Source organism: Lithobates pipiens, unplaced genomic scaffold (genome assembly GCF_037356315.1).
Source record: "Lithobates pipiens isolate NorthernLeopardFrog02 unplaced genomic scaffold, aLitPip1_a1.2 Scaffold_27, whole genome shotgun sequence".
Lineage (NCBI taxonomy): Eukaryota > Metazoa > Chordata > Amphibia > Anura > Ranidae > Lithobates > Lithobates pipiens.
In genome coordinates, this window is record NW_027507788.1 from 103049615 (window position 1) to 103075404 (window position 25790).

Here is a 25790-nt window from a genome sequence, read left to right on the forward strand (position 1 = left end):
TATTCTTGGCACGCTTAGGGCCCCTTAGTACCAACTCAGCATTGTTTAAACACCACAGCCTACCTGAGTATTGTTGCTGACCATGTCCATCCTTTTAAGACTACAATGTACCATCTTCTGATGGCTACAGGATAATGCACCATGTCACAAAGCTCAAATCTTCTCAAACTGGTTTCTTGAACATGACAATGAGGTCATTGCACTCCAATGGTCTCCACAGTCACCAGATCCTAATCCAATAGAGTACCTTTGGTATGTGGTGGAAGGGAAGATTCACATCATGGATGTGCAACCGAAAAATCTGCAGCAACTGTGTGATTCTATCATGTCAATATGGACCAAAAACTCTGAGGAAAGTTTACAACACCTTGTTGAATCTATGCCACGAAGAATTAAGGCAGTTCTGAAGGCAAAAGTAGGTTCAACCCGGTACAAGCAAAGTGCACCTAATAAAAGTAGCCAGTGATGCATTTGAATTACGTAGCACAAAAAGAAATAAACATTTGTGGACCTAAATCACATTGCCTAGGGTATCAATAACAAGTACATTTTACTAACTTTATCCCTCACTCCTGCATGCTACTTTTTTTCATGCAGACAATACCTCCAAATCTCTTCTCTTCTGCACTCCATCCACTGGTCACAGCTGTGGTGTCATCACATACAATGCAGGTCCAACAGGCCTGCATGGCAAGTGAGGACACCAGGGGCTAGCCCACAACTCGGAGTGTTGGAGAAGAGGACAACGTTGGCCGCCGGGGAGCAAGTGATGACATGAGATAAGTAAGTAAAACCCATTTTACCGGGCAAAGACAAGCATTTACCCTTGCAGTACAGGAATGGGGGCCACTGCAGGGGTAGTTATTTCAGTTCCCCGGAGTTGAGCTTTAATTCATATTGTTGATACTACTGAACCTGTCAATAGTCTGTAACATAAGCAACATGAAAATATTTCAGAGTCTAATTTTAGCTGTACTGTGAGTGGGAGGCTGGGCAGAACACATCGAGTGTAACAGTTGTTCAGCATGAATACATTTTCCACTTTCATGTTCGTTGCAAGAGGAAGTAAAACCGAAAAAATCCCCAAAAAAGAAACACAGTACAATGCCTCTTAATTTATCTTCATTAGCAGCTTTGATTTTATAAAACTACTGCAAAAATTTGATGGTCAGTCCAACCAAAACCGATATTCCAGTTAAAACGGTTCTTCGACCCGTTTGGAAAAAAAAATACTGCAGGTACTGTAGCTGCTGATTCTATTAAAAATTACGCCTGTTCAGGAGTCCAGTGCTGTGCTCACCTGAACCAGTTCTTTGATGGTCTTTGGGTCCCCGACACCTGCATGTTTATTGTGGGGCTGCCCACTGAGAGACCCACTCTGTGCTTTGTAAATGGTCACGTGGCCTTCTGGGACTCTGACTTGTCTCAAGCTTTGCGGGTGGGAATCGGGAAGAGAACTTCTGGTGGACAACCGCGGCAATCCGACCAAAAGTGGGAGTGGGTACCTGCCAAAACCAGGTGCCCCCCCAAAAAAGGGGGGCATAACGCGGAACTTCTCCTATAGGGTGGAGTTCCACTTTAAGGGAGGACATGAGTCAGCTAAAGAGCTCAACTCTGGATCTAGATCCCTTCACAGGACAAAGGCAGCCCATAGATTACATGTAGTACTTTGTTTTATTTTGCAAAGTACTTTCTAACCTTACTTATGAAGTCCAACCTGGCCTCCCTCTCCAGACATGCAACGGCAAGAGGAATGCAGAGGCTGCCACACTCCCCTTCCCTCTACATTCCTCTGGCCCTTGCTTGTCTTGGAAAAGTGCTCATTGCCAAGACAAACTGCAGCAATGAATCAGCCATCTCCTTCATAGCTGTTGTTGGATTGGTTGTGGCAGGAGGGAAATGGTAGCAGGTTAGACCTTATAACTAGGATTAGAAAGCGCTGAGAAACATGGGATAAAGTACTACATGTAGTTTGTCATAAAGAGGACAGAACTAAATAATAATAATAAAAATGTAGATCTTGCTTAATTTAAGGCAGCCCATAGACCCAGCAGGTTGAACTAAAAAAACAAAAACTAAATTCCCTCATCCACATATTTGATGAGGATGGGGGAAACCTCCCCACTGAGCTATTGTATTCTGAGAATGGGGAGACATCCCCACTGTCAGAATACACTAATAAGCACCAGCTAGAGCCTGAAGTGCTGATCGAGGAGGGAAAATCTGACAGGTCAGTTGTACAGAAGTTGATTGGTAGATAGATTTATAACCTCCCTTACCTAGAGATCACTGCTATTACAGACCCTTTACAAATCAATACTTTCACCATTTGCACTCCCTACAGCCCCCTTAAAAAATGACTTGTGTCACATTTGATATCTCTCTCTCTCAGCAAGATCCAGAGATAGCATTAAAAAACAAAACAAAAAAAAACCCTTCAAGCAGTATAACTAATTGGTCAAAAGAATACGTTTCCTTCTCAATAAGCACCTAAGTGAGGAAATTACAGACTACTATCTGCAAATGCCCCAATGGCTGAACAAGAAGTACGAAAGGGCCGAATGTAGCCATTGGATAGCAGATTAGGGGTTAGAACTGGGGTGTCATACTCAATATCATCGCAGGCTGTATCAGCATTATGGTTGCCCTCAAAGAGCCAGTTGTATCTGTAAGACTAGAGAAATGTATCTGTTCTTTATATTATATAATTGCCTCTGCATTTATTTATTATAGGTTTTAGTAATAACAAAGTAGAACTAAAGGCAACCCCCCCCCCCCATCATTTTGAATAGAGTAGGGAAGGGTTATAACCCCTGTTGGTTTAAATTTTGCCCTCTGTCACATTGGGGAGATGTATCTTTACTTCCTGTCCCATAGCCAAAACAAGAAGCAAAATGAAATCCCTGCAAATCAAGGGAATCCCTTGAGGACCCCCGGGTCACCAGAACTAGTGCCCCTATTAGAATATTTACCCTCTATTACTTTTCTGAGGACAACCCGAATTTGGGGATTTTCTATTACTTTCAATGATTATGGTAAACGGGATAAATAGAAAGGGAGAATTTCCCTAATAGGGGCAGACAGCAATAAAAACAGACAGGTGTTCTAATCCCCCTCCACTCTATCCAAAACTAAAGAAAAGGTTTTGCCTTTAGTTATACGTTATACTTTAGCTGTGAAGGGCAGGTGCAGACTGGCACAGAGCCCACACACACTTCCATAGCAGATGATGCAAATCTGAAAAGGAGGGTCACACACCGCTGGTATCATCCGCATGAAACTTTACTGAAGACTGCAAAGGCAGCAGGTCTGCCATGGTGTTCTGTCTGAGCAGCCCCAATACAGTTTCTGGTGGTGTGGAAGATACCAGAGCTGTGCGGTCCTCCTTTTCAACTGGCACAGGATTGTATTATCCTCAGAGCAGTTGTTCAGGTCACCCCCCCCCTTTACATCAAATGTTAAGAGCCCCCCCCCCCACCCTCTCTTCACAGTGCACCTCCTTACTTTGTGCTGCTGCTGAGAAGAACAGGGGGGCAGAGCTGGGAAGCAAAAAGTGCAGGGTCTGGAGGAGGACCAGAGGAAGGCTGGAGTCAGCTGCCAGAGTCTGCTGAATGCCGACTTGCTGAAATCAGGGGAGGCAGAGATGAGGGGGTGCTGCACAGAGAGGATCAGGATCTGCAGGAGTTCTGTCCTTCTTTCTGCTGTAGACTGTTGAGATGGGGGTCAGAGACAAGCCTCTCCGCAGCTGCACATATAAGCCCAAAATCTGGTGGAATCTCTGTGAGGGCAGTGCTGCAGCTGCAGGAAAGCTGCGAGGGCCACAAGAAATGGCCTGGAGGGCCGTATTCAACCCACAGACTGTGTTTCACACATGTGGGTTAGAAGCTCTTTTTTTTTTCCTGTCCCACTGTCCACACTGGAAAAAAAAAAAAAAAAGGAAGGAAGAAGTTCTATCTCTTTGCATTCTATCCAAAGAAAAAAGAAATCTGCCTTAAAAAGGATATCTAAACCAAAACTATAATGTAGCTTACTAGTCCTTAGGGCCGTTTCGCACTTGAGCATGCCGAGTTCTGCAGGTAGGGCAGCCCAGTCATCCCAATGGGCTGTCCTACCCCCAGAAATGCGGAGAAAACAGTCCAGTTTTGAAAATAGCACCACATGGAATCGCATGCTGCTGCACCATTTGGGTTTGCATTTGGCGTTTTGCCAATGTATGTGGGTGCTATTAAGAATTAATGACACCTCCGCACATCTGCTAAACAGCATCTGTTTCTCTTGTATGTCGGGGACACGTGCAGTTTTGCTCTTCTCCCTGGCACATAAGTGTGTGTATATAGCTTTAAATGTGATGGCTCCATTCGTTTTAATTCTAAGCTTAGAATATTTCAGTAACTACAGAAAATATATATTGATCTTGCCAGAAATGCAGTGTCCTTGTTACTTCCTGTAAACTGAACTGAGAAGGCAATTGATGTTAATTCTATCTGTAAACTACTAATCTTCCCATTGAAGGAGTTGGTAAGAGGAAGAGGAAGTGAGCGAAGCCACCCGGGTGCCCAAAAAAAATAAAATAAAGAAATAAATAAAAAAGTGTTGAAAAAAATAAAGTCTTAAAAGTGATAAATAATAGCTGCCAGCACAACAGAAATCTGTGAATATGTGAACAAACGGGAAAGTGGTAAAGTGCAGGTAATAGTGATATTCCCCTGAGGGGATCAAACTAATAACAAACCATTACTGATAGAATACATACAATAATGATAATGTTTACATAAACCAAATATTATATATTTATTAATTATTTGAATGAAAGTCCATAAAGTGACTCCAATATATAAAAGTGACTTGCGAGATAGGTAGGGGTCCGTCACAATGTATAACATCAGTGGGTAGCCACCAAGGGAACAGTGACCAAAGATCAAGAACGGATCCTCCCAGTATTACTGTATATATGGTAAAAGGAAACAAAAAATTGGGCCACATAGTGCGATTCCATTTACATAAAAGGCATTTTATTAAAATAAGTAAAATGGTCACTCACATTTTAGAAGGCATTAAAAGGCATGTAAGTAAACTCAAATATCGCAGTGACATCAGCAGAGAGTGTGGGTGACCATTTTACCCATTTCAATAAAATGCTTTTTATGTAAAAGGAATCACACTATGTGGCCCAATTTTTTCCCTTTTACCATATACAAAATAGTAACTTGCTATTTTGTCTCACGTCACTCTTATGCCCTGTACACACCATCGGAAATTCCGATGGAAAAAGTCCGATCGGATTATATTGTCGGAAATTCCGATCGTGTGTGGGCTCTATCGGACTTTTGAGAGCAGGATCTAAAATTTTCCAACAAAAAAAAATCCGATCTGACTTTTTCCAATCGTTTGTACAGCATTCCGATCGAACAAAGTGCCACACATGCTCAGATCAAATTACGAGACCAAAGCTATTGGCTACTAGCCTCTATGTAATCCCGTCGTACGCAACGGACTTCACCACGTTCCAAACGATCGGATTTTCCGGGCAACTTTGTCCGACCGTGTGTATGTAACACAAGTTTCGTACAAAATCCATCCGAAAAAAATCAGACGGATTTTGTGGTCGGAATGTCCAGCCGTGTGTACAGGGCGTTAGGCCCCTTTCACACATGCGGATGATATGTCCGTATTTCATCCATCCGTTTGCGGATGAAATACGGGCATACATTCATCCCTATGGGATAGCGGGTGTCTGCGGATGAACATCCGCTGACACCCGATTTCCTCCGCCTCCGCAACAGTCCGATTCTGCAGACGGAGGAAAATCCTATTTTTCTATCCGTCTGCAGAGCGGATCGGATGAACACGGACACACGGTCCGTGCTCGTCCGATCCCCATAGAGGAGAGCGGAGAGCTGACCGGGCGGTCCCCGCACAGTGTGCGGAGACCGCCCTGTCCGCAGCCGGCTCAGCGGGGACAACGGAGCGATCCCCGCTGAGTGAGCGGATCATCACGGGGCGGATCATTACTGATCCGCCCCATGTGAAAGAGGCCTTAGTGTATTCTCACGCTCATTTTGGCTTCTCACATGCACTTCCCCTCACATTATTATGTTCATCACCACACTTGTTTCACTTTTAATTCATCTTTTCACACATTCACTTTTGATTACAAAAAAAAAATCTTTAATATATTTATAATTACAACTAATATCAATAGAATTTTTAAATAAATTAGATTCACATTTAATTTCACTGTTTTATTACTAAACTATCTGATTAGTGCATATTCTACATTTGTTTGCTCCCTATCTAATATGCAACTGTTCATTAATTCTATCCATAAGAAATGACTGCTTGTTTTTGTGTTAAACACAATGCACTTACAGCGCTGCCCCTTGGCGTTTTATTCACAGATGCCGCTTCCCCGCCCTTGCGCCCCACCCGGCTCTTGGGAATTCCTACATTATTGTGACTCCTCGTAAGCCACGCCTTGACGTCCAGGCTCCTTGTTCTCCCTGGGGGGTGCAGGGGGGCTTTTTAGAAGACTTTGGTTTCAGAAGATGTGATTGGTAATTATAAATTAAGAGTTTATACTGTCAACGTTATATCATTTTTTATGCATTCCAATATGTGTAAAATTCTTTTATAGCGAGTAAATCCTCTGAAGAAGACCCCATTGGGTCGAAACGTGTCAGATTTCGCATATCACCAATATATATTTTTTATGATTATATGTGGTGTATTATTAATTGCATTGGTGCTGTCTCTGTATCTCCTGTACCATAGCTCATGTTTTAATTGCCATTTTTACTCCTTTTTGACGATTGTCATTAATAAAAATTAGAATTTTTAAATGTATGCAATACTTTTTCATCCATTTACTGCCTTGAAAACCCCTTTGGGGGGGGGGGGGGGGGGAGATTTCCCCTTTTTGCATGTTGTTTGGGGTGTGCAGCATTTTTCTTTCTATTTTTAGGGGTCTCTTTCATAATTTATGTATTTTTGTTTGCTTTTGGGTTTAGATCTGCTTTAACTGCATTCCAAGCCTACAACACTACTAGTTTTCAGTTGAAGCTGTCTGCAGAATCTTGATTGAAAGAGATGATTGGACTCATCTGACGGGCATGAGACAGATAAAGTAATCACTCAAAGCCATCACTTAAAAAATAAAATAAAAAAATAAAATAAAAATAAAAGCATTGTTTTATTTATTGTATTTTTTTAGAACATTAATAGCACACTGGTAAACAAACAACTGGAATGCCTCAGCTAAATGGGAAACATAAGATATACATGGCATATGGGCAAAATATTTAATACTCTACGTTACCTGCTCTAGTTTGCCCATGCTGTTCAACTTCAGCATTTTATACATAGAAATATATAGCATCAGCCTTGGGCTAAATTATATGATGCCAACCTATGCTGCTTGTAAAATATAATGCTAGTTTCTAGTATCATATAATTATGTCAGAAAACGAAAAAGAATGTAAACTTCTGGCTCAACCAAAAGGTGAAGGAGCTAAATATATGCTTGCTGTTCTTTAATGAAGAGCTATTCCAAGCAACAAGCAAAATAAACCAGCAAGCTATAAAAGACAACTAAGAAAAAACACCAAAACAATGCTATAGTCAGAAAAGTCAACTTAAAGCAGAAGAAAGCCTAATGCCCCGTACACACGAGTGGATTTTCCATCTGAAAAAACTTTTTCCAACGGAATTCCGCTCAAGCTTGGCTTGCATACACACGGTCAAACAAAAGTTCTCTGAACTTTCAACCGTCAAGAACGCGGTGACGTACAACACTACGACGTGCCGAGAAAATGAAGTTCAATGCTTCCGAGCATGCGTCCAATTTTTTCTGAGCATGCAAGGAATTTTGCGTGGCGGAATTTGTACAGGCGATCGGGAATTTCCAATCGGAAATTTTTCTGACCGAAAAATAAAGAACCTGCTCTCAATCTTTTGCTGGCTGGAAATTTGGCCAGCAAAAGTCCGATGGAGCATACACACAGTCGGAATTTATGACCAAAAGCTCTCATCCGACTTTTGCTGGCGGAATTTCTGATCATATGTACGGGGCTTAAGGCCTGCTTCACACAGGCTTCAGATTGTATCAGAGGAGTGTGAACAGCAAACTTTCTGCAAGCTTTGTTGTACCTTCTCTGCTGCAGGGGAGAAGAGGGAACAATTGCTGGGCTACGAGAGCCTATGGGTGGCATCACAACTCCCTGATTTCCAAAGCATTTGATTGTTCACTGAGTCAGGGCTGCAGGATCACATGACCGGAGTAAGTGACTTGGTAAGTACACACCTTTTTTTGTTTAAACAGACTAGGCGGCAGCTTTGTTGAAGCTTTAAAAAGTACCATAGTACTTTCTAAAAGTAGAGTATGTTTCAACTCTAGTTTGTACATGAACACTGATCCTAATGGGAGTACTGATTGACACTTTAAGCAAGCTGCTAGCAGGGTTTCCACAAGCGTCAAGAAATGTTGAAGCCTGCTAGCGGCTTGTTTAAAGTGGCAATCAGCACCCCCATTAGCATTTGTATTCAACATTTACAAACTAAAAAGTTAAAAGGGGTTGTAATTGTTTTTGACACTGACTGGCTCTCTAGCACTCGCTCCCCCCCCCCCCCCCGTTTTATTCACCTGTGCCAGTTCATTCCCTCGGCGGAGACATGCTGTACCTCTCTGCCCAGTGTTCTTGGCTCTTGATTGGATAGATTGACAGCAGCACAGGCATAGGCTCCCACTGCTGTCAATCAAATCCAATAATGCGGGCACCGGGGGGGTGGGGCTGAGTCGGGCATTCTGTGTCTATGCAGGCAAATGCTGGACTCGGGAGTGCGCCCGCAAGGTAACCCCCAGGGAGAGCGCTTCTTCTTGGGGGTTTACTGATGCAAGAAGGAGCCGTGAGAGAGCCATTGGGGGACCCCAGAAGATGAGGTTTGGGGCCACACTGTGGAAAATTTACTGCACAGTGGAGGCAAGTATATGTTTTTTTGTTTTTTTTTTGTTTTTTTAAATAACAAATACACAAGGGTTTACATCCCCTTTAAACGGTACTTAAAAGCTTCAACAAAGACCCCACATAATCTGTTTTTAGAAAAAAAATAGAGTTGTGTGAATTTGCCAGTTTTTAATCCACTCCAGGCAAGTGATCCTGTAGCCCTGGCTCAGGGAACAATTGAAAAAGCCTGGGAAATACAGGAGCCGTGACCTCACCCATAGGCTCTCATAGCCTAGCAATTGCTTTCTCCTCTCCCCTGCAGGAGCTGCTTACAGACACAGAGGAGCAGGTGGTGCGAAATAAGATTACCAGACCAGAATGAATTAAATATTGGTAAGGACATACACCTTTTTTTTTTATAGGTTAGACAGAGTAAGTGGGGGGGGGGGGGTTTACAACATTTTTAAGAATATTTAGACTTGGCCTTTTCTTCCACTTTAATTTGTGTAATCCATTGCAACAAGAAGCTAGAGAACACCACAGAGAGGATACTTCTTGGAGCCTGCACCCCTGAGCGAGGAGGTTGTATTTCACACGGTGCAATGCAGATTTAATTTTCAGTTACTGACCAAAGTGTACCTTATATAGGGTGGGACATGCAACATGCTCCCAATGCTTTAGCCCCTTCCCAATCCCCCCCCCCCCCCCCCCCCGTGACAACGGTATGGGGAGAGGTTCCACACACTAGCTGTCACTTTTTTAAATCAGCGCAGCCATGCAGGGCTCCGCCCACATGGCCCTGCCAATCATTCACACAGCTCTGTGTGCAAATGAACTACAAGCCCCGACATCCTTAGTGGCTGTCAGCTTGTAGTTCTTAATGAACTACCATAGAACTGCGGTAGTTCAATGATTCTTCTTGTCAGATTGTATGTGGTTATATATATGGGATGTACGGGCACACAGATACATTGGCAGATCTGCTGGAGACCTGCATGGCACCAGCAATCTGTTGATCGCTGATTCAGTGTTTTGCAGGCTCTAATAATAATAATAATAATAATAATAATAATAATAATAATATTTTTACCTGCAAAAAAAAAATTTTTTCTAAAACATGAACTTATCATTTGAGGCTTTATGTACACAGGGCCTATCATTTTCTCCTCTAAACACCTTTAACTCCTGGATGCAAAAAGCAGCTTTAAAAAAAATAAAATAAAAATAAAAATGCATCCAAAGCTGCATATTGTGCGTTTAGGCGCGTCAAGCGTCTGAGCGTCAATAGATTTCATTGGCCAGAATATTCATTTATTCTGGCAATTAGAATGCATGAATGGTCAAACGCATCCAGCAATTAGACGCGTTTAGACGCATTTGGGCACGTCAAGTGTTTTTCCTGCTCAAAAGCTCCTCTCCTGAACACTCTGGTGATTTTATTTTTTTTTCAGCCTGTAAACGCTCCTCTTCTAATATGCCTGTAAATGCCTATATCTGCATGGACACATAGGGGCGAACAAAAAGGTGCTTTTACAGACAAAAAAAAAAAAAAAAAAAAGTCAAAACGCCTGTAAAAGCAGTGTTTTATTTATTTATTTAAGCCCTGTTTGCATGAGGCCTTCTTCTCCTTTCTGATAAGCAAATCGGTCACAAAATGGCCAATTCACTATAGAAGCCAGGTAACCAAGGCTTCCTAAAAGTTTCGGCTGGAACAAAACTTTTGAGGCTCTCACTAGTTGTGTCTCCTCACCTGGACTCCATATTCATTTGTCTACCTCCAAAAAAGTATTCATACCCCTTGAAATTTTCCACATTTTGCCATGTTACAACCAAAAACATAAATTTATTTTATTGAGATTTTATGTGATAGACCAACACAAAGTGGCACTTAATTGTGAATTGGAAGGAAAATGATAAATGCTTTTACGGTATTTTTTTTTCCCAAATAAATATCTGAAATGCTCTGATCAGATGAGACCAAAATTGCACATCACCCTGAACACACCATCCCCAAATTGAAACACGGTGATGGCAGCATCATGTTGTGGGGATGCTTTTCCTCAGCAGGGACAGGGAATTTTGAATACAAATGCACGCCACACTTTTCACAGATTTATTTGTAAAAAAACATTTGAAAAAGATTAAATCGGTTTCCTTCCACTTCATAATAATGTGCCACTTTGTGTTGGTCGATCACATAAAATCCCAATAAAATAAATTTACGTTTTTTGGTTGTAACCTGACAAAATGTAGAAAATGTCAAAAGGGATGAATACTTTTTCAAGGCACTCTAGATCTACCCTAAGCATGCATTCTGCACCATTTCCTAACACTAGATCTATTTTAGGACATTGCATAGTACAAATAAGCATTTCAAATGAAGGAGGGCTTATGGCATAGTGTGAACACCTTCTACACCTTGTGGTGGGTTCAGGTGACCAATCTTTACCCCAACATTGTGAAGATATCCCCCACAACAACAGCTGCCCCCTTACACATGAATCATGTTTTCTCTACTGATATTAAGTTAGTTACCTTCTCATTTATACGCTCCATCTTTACATACTGTCTTCTGTGGTACCCAGAGGATTTAAACGGAAGAAGCCAGCACTTGGACTTCACTTTAAGAGGAACTAAAACTATAAACATTTTGCCCCCAAGGGTCTGTATTGTAAATATAATACTTTATGTAAAATATGGAACTTCCTACACTTTCTAGCAAAGCACAAAATGACTCAATGCAAACGATTATACTGAAGTAGTTGGAAAGTCCCTTGCTTAGTATATTCTGCTGCTACCAACGCTACATAATTTTCCCTGCATTTTAAGGAAAGCCATACTATACAGTACTCTATGTACCAGAGCACTACGAGTACTATACACCTAAATTCCGCCTCAGTCACCATCCGATCAATCTAAACATTGCAATATACTACCTTCTCTTTCCTCATAAAAGGGGGGGGGGGGGGGGGTAGGATGTAAACATCTTACAAATCTTTGTTAAACCATAATAAAAAAAAAGACACACAGTAGTCAGACTGTGCTGAGTTCCCAAAATGAAGTAATGGATCGACGCATTTCACAGTAGCACTTCAAAATCCACACCTTTTGGATGCAAGCAATATATCCAAGAACATAACAAAAATACATCAACAGCCAGCAAAGTAGAAATATTTTTCAAATTAGCAAAACAAATACAGAAAATAAAAAATACAACATTGTAAACTAAATATTTGCAAGCCGCTGCAGGTCTCCAGTGCCACCATCTTGGATTTTGAGGCTGGCTGTGGCTTTCTGAGGAATCATAGTTGGCTCCCCGTTGCACATGTGTGAGCTCACGTGGTACAATATGAATGGTCATTGAATCGTCCTGGGACATGTAACGTTTCAGGAGGCTGCGGGAGGGTATGGGGCAAGGACTGTGGAAGTGAGCGCGGGCCCGGCTAAAAAAATCAGTACTCGCCTTACCTCCCACTAAAAATAAAACTTGTAACTTGGTTACAGGTTGGGGTAATGGGGGCAAACCAGTGGGACAAAGAAAAATTCCTGCTGCTTAGTTTTAAGAATTAATCTGTAAATTACAGCCACTGAAGCTCACAGCACTGAAAAATTGTCAAGACCTTAAAATATAAAAACACACACTGTATTTGTTTATCAACCATATGGAACTGATGATATGTGCCATATAACCCAGGACTTAAAATTTCAAGTCCTGAGCTACTAGCCAGGCCTCAAGGGTTACCCGCCACCAGTTGCCCCACCCAACCCCTACCCTGTCCAGCCCCTAATTGCACCACTAAACACGCCTTCATAAATTATCTCATGAAAGGACACGTAAATGTTTTATGCACAATTTAGTTCTAAAAAAAATATATAAAAAAAAAAAAAAAAACATTATCAGTGCTCATCAATGCAGCCTCGCCTGTGCCCATCAATGCAGCCCCACCTGTGCCCATCAGTGCAGCCCCACCTGTATCCTTCAATTCCGCTTCACCTGTGCCCAACAATGTAGCCTACCAGTGCGCTTCGGGAGGGGTGGCCCGGAGGAGGAGGAGGCGAGCTTGGGGAGGGGTGGCCTGGAGAAGAAGGAGGCGAGCTTGGGGAGGGGTGGCCCGGAGAAGAAGGAGGCGAGCTTGGGGAGGGGTGGCCCGGAGAAGAAGGGGGCGAGCTTGGGGAGGGGTGGCCCGGAGAAGAAGGGGGCGAGCTTGGGGAGGGGTGGCCCGGAGAAGAAGGGGGCGAGCTTGGGGAGGGGTGGCCCGGAGAAGAAGGGGGCGAGCTTGGGGAGGGGTGGCCCGGAGAAGAAGGGGGCGAGCTTGGGGAGGGGTGGCCCGGAGAAGAAGGAGGCGAGCTTGGGGAGGGGTGGCCCGGAGAAGAAGGAGGCGAGCTTGGGGAGGGGTGGCCCGGAGAAGAAGGAGGCGAGCTTGGGGAGGGGTGGCCCGGAGAAGAAGGAGGCGAGCTTGGGGAGGGGTGGCCCGGAGAAGAAGGAGGCGAGCTTGGGGAGGGGTGGCCCGGAGAAGAAGGAGGCGAGCTTGGGGAGGGGTGGCCCGGAGAAGAAGGAGGCGAGCTTGGAGAGGGGTGGCCCGGAGAAGAAGGAGGCGAGCTTGGGGAGGGGTGGCCCAGAGAAGAAGGAGGCGAGCTTGGGGAGGGGTGGCCCGGAGGAGGCGAGCTTGGGGAGGGGTGGCCCGGAGGAGGCGAGCTTCGGGAGGGGTGGCTGGAGAATAAGGCCCACTTCACAACTTCACTAAGGTACATGTATGAGGAATCCTAACATTTCCCACTGTTGTAGACACATGCACAATAATTCAAATGGAAATATTTGCTTTGAAACCTTAAGGGCCGGTTCACACAGCAGGCGAGGCGAGGCGACTCCGACTTGCCTCGCCGCGACCTGCCGCGGCCTCAGCGGCGACTTGCAAATGACTTCTGTATAGAAGTCAATGCAAGTCGCCCCGAGGTCGCCCAAAAGTAGTACAGGAACCTTTTTTCTGAGTCGGAGCGACTCGAGTCGCTCCTCTCAGAACGGTTCCATTGTACAGAACGGGGGCGACTTGCGAGAGCGAGGCGAGGCGAATCGTGTCGCCTCGCATCGCCCGCTGTGTGAACCGGCTCTAAAACTGCAGGCTAAACATTGTTTACATTAAAGCATTTGCCATGTTAGGTTAAAAAAAAAAAAAAATAAATAAAAAAGCCCCACTACCTGTCCTATTCCCCCATCCCTAAACACTTATCTGTCACTGTACCAGAACTGTCTTCCCTCACTTCCTGCTTTCAAATGAAATTAAATGCTGCTATCATACTCCTGTAAGGAGGGAGTAGGGGTGCATCTATGGACACACATAGCTCGGCACAAGACCCAACTAGAGAGTGCAGGCACAGGTACCTCTAAAGCCGGCGACTTGTTAAAGGAGGCAACCGAGAACTACGTAAGGAGGAGAAAAGCAACAGTTCTGTTCAATATCTTTGCACAGAGCAAGTGTTACTTTTAAATGTTGCCTTTGATGCCACTTTCATATCAATTATTGTGGTTCCCATCAGGCAGCAAACTGAAAATTGTCAACTTTGTAAGAGTTTGCTACCCATCTGCTTTTCTCTCCTGTCCGGTCATTGGAAGTCTTCCTTTTCCTTGAAGTAAATCATCTACAGGACTTGTGTGTAACCTAAACTTTCATCTGGAGTACAGCTTGTTAAATAAACATAAAATGTACAAAAAAAAATAAAAAATAATAATAATTTTCAACTGAATGTTTACAAGTGTGTGGCCAGCTTTTGATTTAGCCTGCAGCTTTATAAAATGAAGAAATGGGCAGCAAATCCAGCAAAGCAGCACTGGCAGCAGGACTGAGACATGGCCCATGACAGCCAGAGGATCAAGTAATCCCTCGTGACCTTCACATCCTCTGCTACGATTTCATCTCTACTTTTCTTGCAGAAAAATGAATGAACACATTCAAGGCACATGTGTGAGATTTTTTTTCAGTATTTTTAGTTGTAACATTTGCCTAGTTTCCAAATGACCCGAGGACAACGCACAGAATTAGAGTTGGATTAGGCCCAAACAGGCGCTACTCAGCATGAGAACAGCGGCCGTCCAAAACGAACACTTTTAGCAGCAGCTTTAGCACCATTGGAAATACTTGGGCCGTGTTGCGGATAAATGTGAGAAATACCAACAGCTAACAAAATTCACCCACCAAACCTGGGGAAGTATCCCTCGATCACAGGGCACTTCACAGTATCATTGTGCTGTATTCCCTGAGGCTCGTACAATATTTTGTCACAAACATTTCAGATCTTACACCATGAATAGGGAGTAGGGTTGCACTGACACGGATACTGGTATCAGTGCCAATACTAAGCATTTGCATGAGTATTGTACAGTGGCTCATCAGATGGTGGGCTGGGAGTCAGAGGATCCCACAAATATAGAAACGGGTCACCGCCATCTAAGCTGGAAGGAGAATGGTGCACTGGTGATGGTGCAGGCTGTGGACCAGGTGAGGTCCTGGCTGCCACCGCCATCTTGGAGTGTCCTAGGACAGCTGAGATAGGCAACGTTTTTTTAAGAAGAAGCTGTATCTTTGGATTCTTCACAGGCACATGAGAGTCTGTGGGGCTTTTCCTCTGAACAGTGTTCACAGCGGATGTGGCAGCCCTGGGATGCAGAGTAGAAATGGGAGCTTGTCTGAACACGTCCCCACGCTGTCATGTCCAAACCGCACCCCCGCGATTCTTTGCGGTGAGATTTGAGCCCATTAATTTTGTATGGGCTAAAAACCGCATCGTTAAGGTATCTCTAATTGGTATTGGCACTTGTACTCGCCACTAAAAACAGGTATCGGTGCATCCCTAATGAAGAGCAATAACCTCTACCAATCTGGTAATACTCCATACAGTAACACCCAATCCTGTATCAGTTTATTGCATTCAGGTAAGTAAAGTGTAGTTCAGCTGTTCTGTGTTATAGAGGGAAAGTTTCACTGATGTGGGCAAACCGCACTTTATACACAATTCAATAGTTCTTAAACCAATAGATTTCCTAGTTAAATCATTCCGTTAACAGATTTAGAAGATAGTTCATATTCAGACATACTCCTTTATCATGTGACAAACTTTTAAGCTAGTTTTATATTAAAGGGTTTGCCCATCCAATTTAAGGCCTCATGCACACCAGATGTCTAGTGCCGATGTATGAGAGGCTGCCATTTTGTTTTGGGCAGAAGGCACAATGTCCAGATCAGCTGCTGGCAAACTCTAGGAGAGGCTGAAAGCTGCTGCAGCTAGAAGGGTCTGGACAGTGCACAGACCATTCGTGATGGAGGTATTCATCCCTGGGAGCATGCTGCCCTCAAGCCTTAGTATTACTAGGTGAATTGTCAAGCAGCACAGTCTGCTGGTAAAACAACAATGTAATATATTACCGCTTCGCAATCATTAAAATGTGGTGACTGCATTCGTTTAGTATTTTTTAGGCTTGGCCAGTAACCCACTTCCTCACTTAGGCCCCATTCACAGCTAGCGTGGCTGGAACCCATGTTTTTGGCCCATTTTGCACGTATCATGTATAGGGCAGTCCATTCAAGTGTATGCACAACAAATGTGCCAACGAAGCTCCAGAACCTTTTCAGGAGTGCAACATTGCGCCTGCCATGCTATTAATTGTTAACCCTTTCATGTCTAAGCCTATTTCTGACATTTGTTGCTTGCAAGATAAAATCCCGATTTTTTGCTAGAAAATTACCGTACTTAGAACCCCCAAATATATTATATATATATATATATATATATATACACACACACACACATATACATATATATATATATATATTATATATATTTTTTATGTTGCACGTTATTTGCACAGTGGTCTTTCAAATGCAATTTTTGGGGGAAAAAAAAAGGGGAAAAAAAAAAAAAAAAAAAGACTAAACAGTAAATTTAGCCCAATTTTTTGGAGTAATGTGAAAGATGATGTTACGGCAAATAGATTGATACCCAACATGACATTCTTTGAAATTGAGTATACTCGTGGAATAGCGACAAACTACAGTACCTAAAAATCTCCATAGGTGTCGCTTTGAACATTGTTTACATATGCAGGCACGACTTATGCGTGTGTTTTCTTTGCTTCGCAAGCTCGCGGGGACGAGGCTTTAAAAAACGTATTTATAATACCAATAGAGACATTAAAAATACTCCTCCCTTATAGCTCACTCTCAAAATGGAAAGACAAGGGGGTACAATGGATAGACAAACTAATGGAGCAGGGTACTCGTTTATCATTTAAATCCCTACAGGTAAAATTTAACCTACCTAATTCTAGTATACACCTCCACAGACAACTTACATCACTAATATCAAAGTGCCCACTCCCTTCAATCAACATCCACCCCACACTATGGCATTTTTATACAACACTTCAACATAAAAAGAAAGGTATAGGTCTATTCTACAACATTTTGCAACAAAAACAGGAGTTCATTAAAACACTGCCCATGAAGGCCTGGGGAAAAGATTTGAACCAAAATTTCACCTCCGCTAAATGGTCATCAATGTTAAAAATCACATATTCAATTTCACATTGTATCAACCATTGGGAAGTTGAACTATCACAAAAAGTCCTGGCACGGTGGTACAGGACCCCCAGCCAACTTGCCAAGATGTATCCAACATATTATTCTTTATGCTGGAGGGAGTGTGGCAATCCAGGAATGATCTACCATATTTTTTGGAACTGTAAAAACCTTTCCAGCTACTAGAGAAAAATATTTATCATAGCAGAAGTCACAGGCATTTTGAAAACCCCTGAACCTGCCTTAGCAATCCTCCAGTTAGGAATTGATGAATACCCACCAACATTCCGCACCGTAATCACACACACCTTTTAAACACAGCCAAACTAGTAATCGCCAGACATTGGCATAGTAAATTCACTCCCAAACCTTCAGAAGTAGTGGCTCAAGTGAACCTTAATTGTCATTACGAGAGATTATTAGCCATTAGGAATAACTCTGGCGCAACCTTTGACAAAAGATGGAAATGCTGGAAAGAGTGGTATAAAAAGTAGCCTATAAGATACAAATGATCAAGTCCTCAACATGTAGTGACAAGTTACACGACAAGGATATTAGTTAAGTTTGAATGGCACTTTACACATAGTTGTATGTGGTTTGATATAAAGTAATACTGATGAGACTTGGAGATCGGTGGCAAAATCTGATCCTATCGGCACAGCAAGGGCCCATTTGGGGTGCTGATGTGGAAAGGAGGATGTCCCTGTCTCTCTTTGTAATTAAGCAACTATAGAGCTATATGTACTACTACTACTACCACCCATTTCATCTCCCTGTACCGAGATTACATGGCTGTTTCGATCAATGTTCATTATTGAATTGTTATACTCTGTTCCTTACTTTGCATTATGTGAATATACAATAAAAAAATATATTTTTTATATATATATATTTTATTTTTTTTATTTACAAACCACTTTGACCTACAGGTAAGCCTAGATTAAGGCTTACCTATAGGTCCAATAAATATCTCCTAAACCTATACGGTTTAGGAGATATTTACAAAAAGACAGCCAACGCTGTCTACGGCGCATGCTATGCATACTAGCTCATTATGCCTTTGCCTTAGCCCTTGTACACACGGTCAGAGATTCCGACGGAATGTGTCCGATCGGACCGTTTTGTCAGATAATCCGACTGTATGTGGTCTCCGTCGGAGTATCCAACAGACCAAGTTTTCCAACTTGTCGGTAAAATTTTCCAACAACATGATCCGATCGGACCAAGTGCCACGCATGCTCAGATCAAATTCCTACACCAAAGCTATTGGCTACTAGCCTGAACGTAGTCCCGTCGTAACAAAATAACGTCATCACGTTCTGGTGCTTTTAAAGCAGTAGTAAACTGCCATGCTTTTTTGCAACCTGCAAGGCAATGTCATAATATGCTAGTATGCATTGCATACTAGCACATTAAGTGAAACTTACCTTAGAACGAAGCCCTCCAGCGTTTACAGCACAGGACTCTGAAGGAATGGCCTGGGTGGTCGTTCCTTCGGCATGCGCCAGTGGCATCACCAGCTGCATGTACAGCAAATGTATCCTAAACAGTGCATGTTTAGGGAGAAATGTACAGTACCTATTATTTAAGCCTTATTATAAACATACCGATAGGAAAAAAATTATACCAGGGAGTTTACTCCCACTTTAAGGTAAAACCTTGCCACAAAAGAAACACATTGGCACTCGCCGCACACCTCGCCTTCTTGAAATGCTAGATGCCTGGCTGTCCCAATGACCCTTTAGTATCAGTAGTTTAAAGTCACTGAAACAGAAGAATTATATGGATAAAAGTTTTGGACTTCTCTGATCACATGTGTCCTGAGTGACTTAGAATGTTTTAGAACAGCAAGGAAGCCAAGCACCTAAAAGAAGTTTAAAGACAGCGCCTGTATTTTCTCAGGACAGATTTACTTGAGCCCCAGGCCAATTCTGACATTTCAATCATACATATAAAAATATGTGTTTTGTTAGAAAACTTCTTAGAACCCCCAAACATTGTAAATTTTTTTAAGCAGGGGCCCTAGGGAATAAAATGGTGGGAGTTGCATATTCTTTCGCCAAACGATATTGGCGCAGCGGCTTTTTAAACACATATTATTTTGAAAAAAAAATATACACTTTAATGCATATTGATGCACAAAAACACAATATAATACCCAACTGTTTGGTAAAATATAGAAGATGATGTTATCCTGTGAAACGGCACCAAAATACGGTAATTAAAAATCTCCTTAGGCAACCCTTTATAAACCTTTATAGGTTAGAGTTACGGCACTAAAATGATTTCCCTTGCTCTGACATTCCTGGCGATACCTCACATACATTATTCCCAGCTATCACTATGGACTAAGAGAGGAGAGGAAGGTGTTATGTAGTCCTAAAACACACCCTGTCCTAAGGTAACAAACGCAGCTCAGCAGGGTTGTCAACTTGTCACTGTATGATAGGAAGTAAGTTAAAGCGGGATTCCACCCTAAAGTGGAACCTCCGCTGATCGGAACCCCCCCCCCCCCTCCGGTGTCACAATTGACACCTTTCAGGGGGGAGGGGGGTGGAGATACCTGTCAAAGACAGGTATTTTCACCCACTTCCGGGCATAGACTCCCACGGGAGTCTACGCCATTTCCTGCCCTGCCGCGCTGTCTGCTGGGACACACACGGGTCCCAGTGACAGCACGGAGATTTCCTATTGCGCGGCGCAGCTCGCGCATGCGCAGTAGGGAACCGGGAAGTGAAGCCGATTCGCTTTACTTCCTGATTCCCTCACCTCGAATGGCGGCGGCAGCAGCCGAGGCCCGAGCGGTCGATCGGCCTCGGCATCACTGGAACCCGGGACAGGTGAGTGTCCATTTATTAAAAGTCAGCAGCTGTAGTATTTATAGCTGCTGGCTTTTAATATTTTTTTTTTGGGCGGAATCCCTCTTTAATGGCAGGCTTACCAGGGTAAAATTAAGTAAAAAGAAAATGAATGCAGCCACCTCATCTAAACACTGGTGAGCTGCAATTAGTGATGAGCCCAGGTGTGTCGCCTGTACTGGGCCAGTCATCGGCAGCATGGGCATTCTTCGCACATATACAAGAGACGTGTATACGTGTGGCTGCGGGGCAAGGAATGCCTCTGCTACAGATGATTGGCCCAGTACAGGCGACAGCTTCCTCACATGGGTTCAGACCAGGATGTGAACACACCTGAGCTCATCCCTAGTTGCAGTACTACAGCGTTTCCCCAAAAATAAAACCTACCCTGAAAATAGGACCTACTGTTATTTTCCAGGAGGGCTGTAATATAAGCCCTACCCTGAAAATAAGCCTTAGCTTAAAAAGCTTGTAAAATTCTATAACCCACTCTATTAATGTAGTATATAAACGTACAATGTCTGTGTTTCTGTGATGCTGTAACAAAGGTATTTGGCACAATTATATTACAGAAACACACACATTGTACATTATATAATACTGTAATTGAGTGGATTATGAGATTTTACAAGCATTTTAACTCGGTTTACACTGGGGATTGCTGACAGGCAGGGAGGGAGAGAAGAAAGCACATGACAAGACCTACCCCAAAAAAAAGCCCTACTGTGTCTTTTGTCGCCAGAATTAATAATACCCAGTCTTATATTTGGGGAAACACGGTATCAATTTATGTACTTGAGTTTATACTTTATTTATTTATTTTAGTTTTATGTCATATTTGAGTCATCTGAATTGTTTTAGTTCTAGCTGTATTTTAGTCGACCAGAATAGTGTTAATTTACTGAACGAAAATAACACTGGTTACCAGTCAGCATCTCTGATCACCGCCATCACATGATGATGCTGTACTGCACTGGTGGACAGTATGTAAAAAAAAAAAAAAATGAGATAGACGTTCAGAACATCAGGATTGAGCTATTTTCAAATATATACCATAATTTATGGACTCTATAACTTTCCTTTATACTAAATAATATACACCGATTCTGTTTTTTTTTTTTTTTTTTTTTTTAAATTTTCTGGATTTATTTATTTGAATAAATATAATAAAAAATCCAGTGGTGAATAAATACCACCAAAAGAAAGCACTATGTGGGTCAAAAAAAAAATGATGTTAAAGTAGCACAGTGCTGAATAGCAAAAAATGCCCTGGTCATGAAGGGGGTAAAACCTTCCAGAGGTGAAGTGGTAAGGCAATGTATAGATTTCTAGAGGACTCTTACCTCTTCAGCTCGTTTGCGTCCGTCACGCTCCCTTTCATACTGGATCAGCAGCCTCTGATTATCTTCCTGCAGTAGCTCCAGTTGGTCCTCTCTCTCCCGAGCCCTGCCAGACGTAGATTCCAAACTTTCCAACACCGACACCATGAGGGGCATCAGGCCTGTGACCGCCTCTTGTCCATAAGCTGCTACCAGTTTCTCCAACTCAGAATAAATACTACCGGCCAGAGCCGTGACCATCTCATCATACACTTCTAAGGAGTTTCCTCCCTCCATATCATCCCCAAAGATCTCCTCCAGTTTATCATCCATGGTTAGCCGCAATTCTGATGAAGATTCTCTGGGCATTGAAGCTTCATGCAGCCACTGTGTGATCTCCTGTCATAGAAATATACAGTCAGTCAGTGTATTGACAGCACTCGAATGTGCCAGATAACTGCACGATCGACAACTGATTCTACAAAGTTATCAAATTGGGCATCCATTGAGTGAAGCAAAAAAAATAAAATATGACACGGCCAATCAATGAGTGACGGTTACAATTGATCCAAGTCGATCGGTTGTGGCACAAAACCAAAAACCCAATAGTACAGGGTTGATCGATTGCATTTTTTGTAGACTGATCATAAGTGATTCGCAAGGGGTACAAAAAACAAACAACTCTGTGATACTGTTTTTTGTCCTGCCACAACTGTTTGACTTGGGTCAGGTAAACCGTCACTATCTGTTGCTCATCACTCAGCCATGGTTTTTTGTCTCACACGATCAATGTCTGATTTGATTGTTTTGTCAGACCTGATGTCGACCAATCAATATTAATTGCACTGTATACTGTCACCATAACAGACATTCCAGAACTTCTCCTCAGGTGTGCTGTACAATCCTTACAGAAATAAAAAAATAAAATATCTACTGCAGTGGAGGTCACCTTTCTTGAAAAGATGGGTCATGGAGTGTGGTCAATGACATCACCAAAGGGCCGCACATAAAATTCAGTGAATATTCATTGTCAGAGACAGCAGACCCACAACAGGACACAGTCAAACACAGTCATACCAAATTCATAGTCAAAGACGATGGGTATGATGCAAGAGATGGTCAGAGACTGCGGACATGGTACAGGAGATGGTCAGAGACTGCGGACATGGTACAGGAGATGGTCAGAGACTGCGGACATGGTCAGAGACTGCGGACATGGTACAAGAGATGGTCAGAGACGATTGACATGGTACAAGAAATGGTCAGAGACGGCTGACATGGTACAAGAGGTGATCAGAGACGGCTGACATGGTACAAGAGGTGGTCAGAGACGGCTGACATGGTACAAGAGGTGGTCAGAGACGGCTGACATGGTACAAGAGGTGGTCAGAGACGGCTGACATGGTACAAGAGGTGGTCAGAGACGGCTGACATGGTACAAGAGGTGGTCAGAGACGGCTGACATGGTACAAGAGGTGGTCAGAGACGGTTGACATGGTACAAGAGGTGGTCAGAGACGGTTGACATGGTACAAGAGGTGGTCAGAGACGGTTGACATGGTACAAGAGGTGGTCAGAGACGGTTGACATGGTACAAGAGGTGGTCAGAGACGGTTGACATGGTACAAGAGGTGGTCAGAGACGGTTGACATGGTACAAGAGGTGGTCAGAGACGGTTGACATGGTACAAGAGGTGGTCAGAGAGGGTTGACATGGTACAAGAGGTGGTCAGAGAGGGTTGACATGGTACAAGAGGTGGTCAGAGACGGTTGACATGGTACAAGAGGTGGTCAGAGACGGTTGACATGGTACAAGAGGTGGTCAGAGACGGTTGACATGGTACAAGAGGTGGTCAGAGACGGTGGACATGGTACAAGAGGTGGTCAGAGACGGTGGACATGGTACAAGAGGTGGTCAGAGACGGTGGACATGGTACAAGAGGTGGTCAGAGACGGTGGACATGGTACAAGAGGTGGTCAGAGACGGCGGACATGCTGCAGGAGACTGTGATATAGGAGCTGTTGGAGATTGGGAACATGCTTCAAGGGACACATGAGAAGAGACTGCTGGAGATCACTGCTATACCAAGGCTATAGGGAAACACAGTTCACTGTCTGCAGGGGCTAAACAAAAAGTTCCAAAGGGGGGCATGCAGCCCCTGGGACACAGGTTGGGCACGAAGGATGTACAGTATAAAAGAAAGAATACAAGGCCCTGCTCACACTGGCATTAAAAGTAGATTTTCCAGACGTGTTGTTAGGGCTCTTCAAATGTCTAGTAAAACATTCTGCAATCAATAATAAGGACAGCGCACAGAGCGGGTCTCATTATCAAAATATGAAACGTTTACATTGCTGAGCTTCAAAGCTTTAGCTCCATGGAGTTAGGAAGGAGTTGAAGCATCTCAGCTACTTCTGTTCAGGTCTATTGTAGCATTCTATAAATGTGCTTGGACACATCTGCAGCTCCTTTATGGGGACATTCGCAGTGCGTTAGAGGAACATATCAGTGAGGTGTAAAAAAAAAAAAAAAAAAAGTGTGAAGAAAGTCTACCAGTGAAGTTGGCCATACACACCGCAATGTGAGTGATCTATGTACAGGCGATCAGGGTCCATGCGATCTGAGTACAGGTGATACGGGCGATCTATGCACAGGCAATCAGGGTACGGACAATCTGGGCTATCAGGGTACAGGCGATCTGGGTACAAATGATATGGGCGATCTGGCCAATCAGGCTAAGGGCGATCTGGGTACGAATGATATGGGCGATCTGGCCAATCAGGCTAAGGGCGATCTGGGTACGAATGATATGGGCGATATGGCCAATTAGGGTACAGGCGATCTGGGTACGAATTATATGGGCGGTCTGGGTACAAGTGATCTGGGCAATAAGAGTATATGACCAATCAGGGTACAGGCTATCTGGGTACGAAAGATACGGGCGATCTGGGCAATCAGGGTACAAGTTATCTGGGCAATAAGAGTACGGGCGGTATGGCCAATCAGAGTACAGGCGCAATGCGCTGCGTATTGATAAACTCTCACGATCGATGATTCTATAATGAAAACAAATGACTGATCAGCCACATACATGAACGATCTGTGAAAGCTGAGCACATAATGACCTGGGTTAGGATTGGTACTCTGAGCGATCAGAAGCATCCACAAAATTCCAAATCCATGACAATCCCTGTAAATGTCTGTAGTTGTATCGGATGAGCGCTGCTGATCGATGATCATATCGGTGTGTGAGTGTCCAGCATTGTTCTGTGCATAGAGATCGGACGATCCTAGCAATGACAGCTGATCCCTGTGTGTCGGACGATCCTCTCTATACACACACCAGCTTCCTTGTAAAGTTTGGCCGGCTCAGCACATCTCCGGTAGGTTCCTCCTGATCGGACAATGGGGAAGTGTGTGAAAGCTCAGGGCAGCCATGGAGGACACAGCGCCCCCCTCCGGTCCCGATCCCCCGTCCCCCGATCCCCGGGCTCTGCAGATCCTGTGACACTGCGCTCTAACTTACAGGAGTCACTGATCGTGAAAGGAAAGGAAGGAGGCGGAGTCCACAGGATGAGTAGCGGCAGCACGGACCAATCAGCAGAGGGTTCCAGGAAGGTATTGACCAATTGCGGGATCCTCCAGGTTGGAAATGACAAGTGGCTTCCTGAGCTGTGCGAAGTCTAGGAGGTGATGGGAGGAGTCAGAGCCTACCTTCTGGGAGAGTCATGTGACGACCGCCTCACGTGACCCCCCATTGGCACTTGGCAGTGGACACCTGAGGAGCGGAGTGAGCCGGGGCCGTCTAACCTTTCCCCGGAGGAGGAAGGATGAGACGGGGAGCAGCTGTTGTAGCGGCCAGGAATAGAGCTGAACTCACTGCATAGTTCTAATATGGAGGCCCAGTCCTTATCCGGAGCCCTCTACCACAGCCCTGTGTTCATTACACTGTCACCGAAGACACAACTTTACTACTTCGTTTTCTATAGCGTGGGGAGGGGATACAACACATATCCCCTCCTCTCCCTCATATTTACTATTATCACTATGAATGAAGGTGAAAGAAAATTTTGTGTTGTCACCAGACAAGGAATAGAGGGGAAAT

At 43.6% G+C, this 25790-nt stretch overlaps 1 protein-coding gene and 1 long non-coding RNA gene across 2 annotated transcripts in view; one reads left to right on the forward strand and one right to left on the reverse strand.

Moving 5' to 3' along the window:
- The window catches only part of LOC143934034 (C-Jun-amino-terminal kinase-interacting protein 4-like), a 167814-nt gene extending 142471 nt beyond the window's left edge, over nt 1-25343 (reverse strand). The window contains exons 1-2 of the mRNA XM_077457281.1: nt 24811-25343; nt 21711-22085 (exon numbers count right to left, since the gene is read on the reverse strand). Coding sequence (XP_077313407.1) covers nt 21711-22055 — 345 coding nt within the window. The 5' untranslated portion in view covers nt 22056-22085; nt 24811-25343. The remainder of the gene's footprint in view (nt 1-21710; nt 22086-24810) is intronic.
- LOC143933206 (uncharacterized) lies at nt 535-7146 on the forward strand. Its single transcript, XR_013263042.1, has 3 exons — nt 535-783; nt 6399-6554; nt 7008-7146. It is a non-coding gene; the product is annotated as an uncharacterized LOC143933206 (long non-coding RNA).
- Nucleotides 25344-25790: the final 447 nt, after the last annotated feature.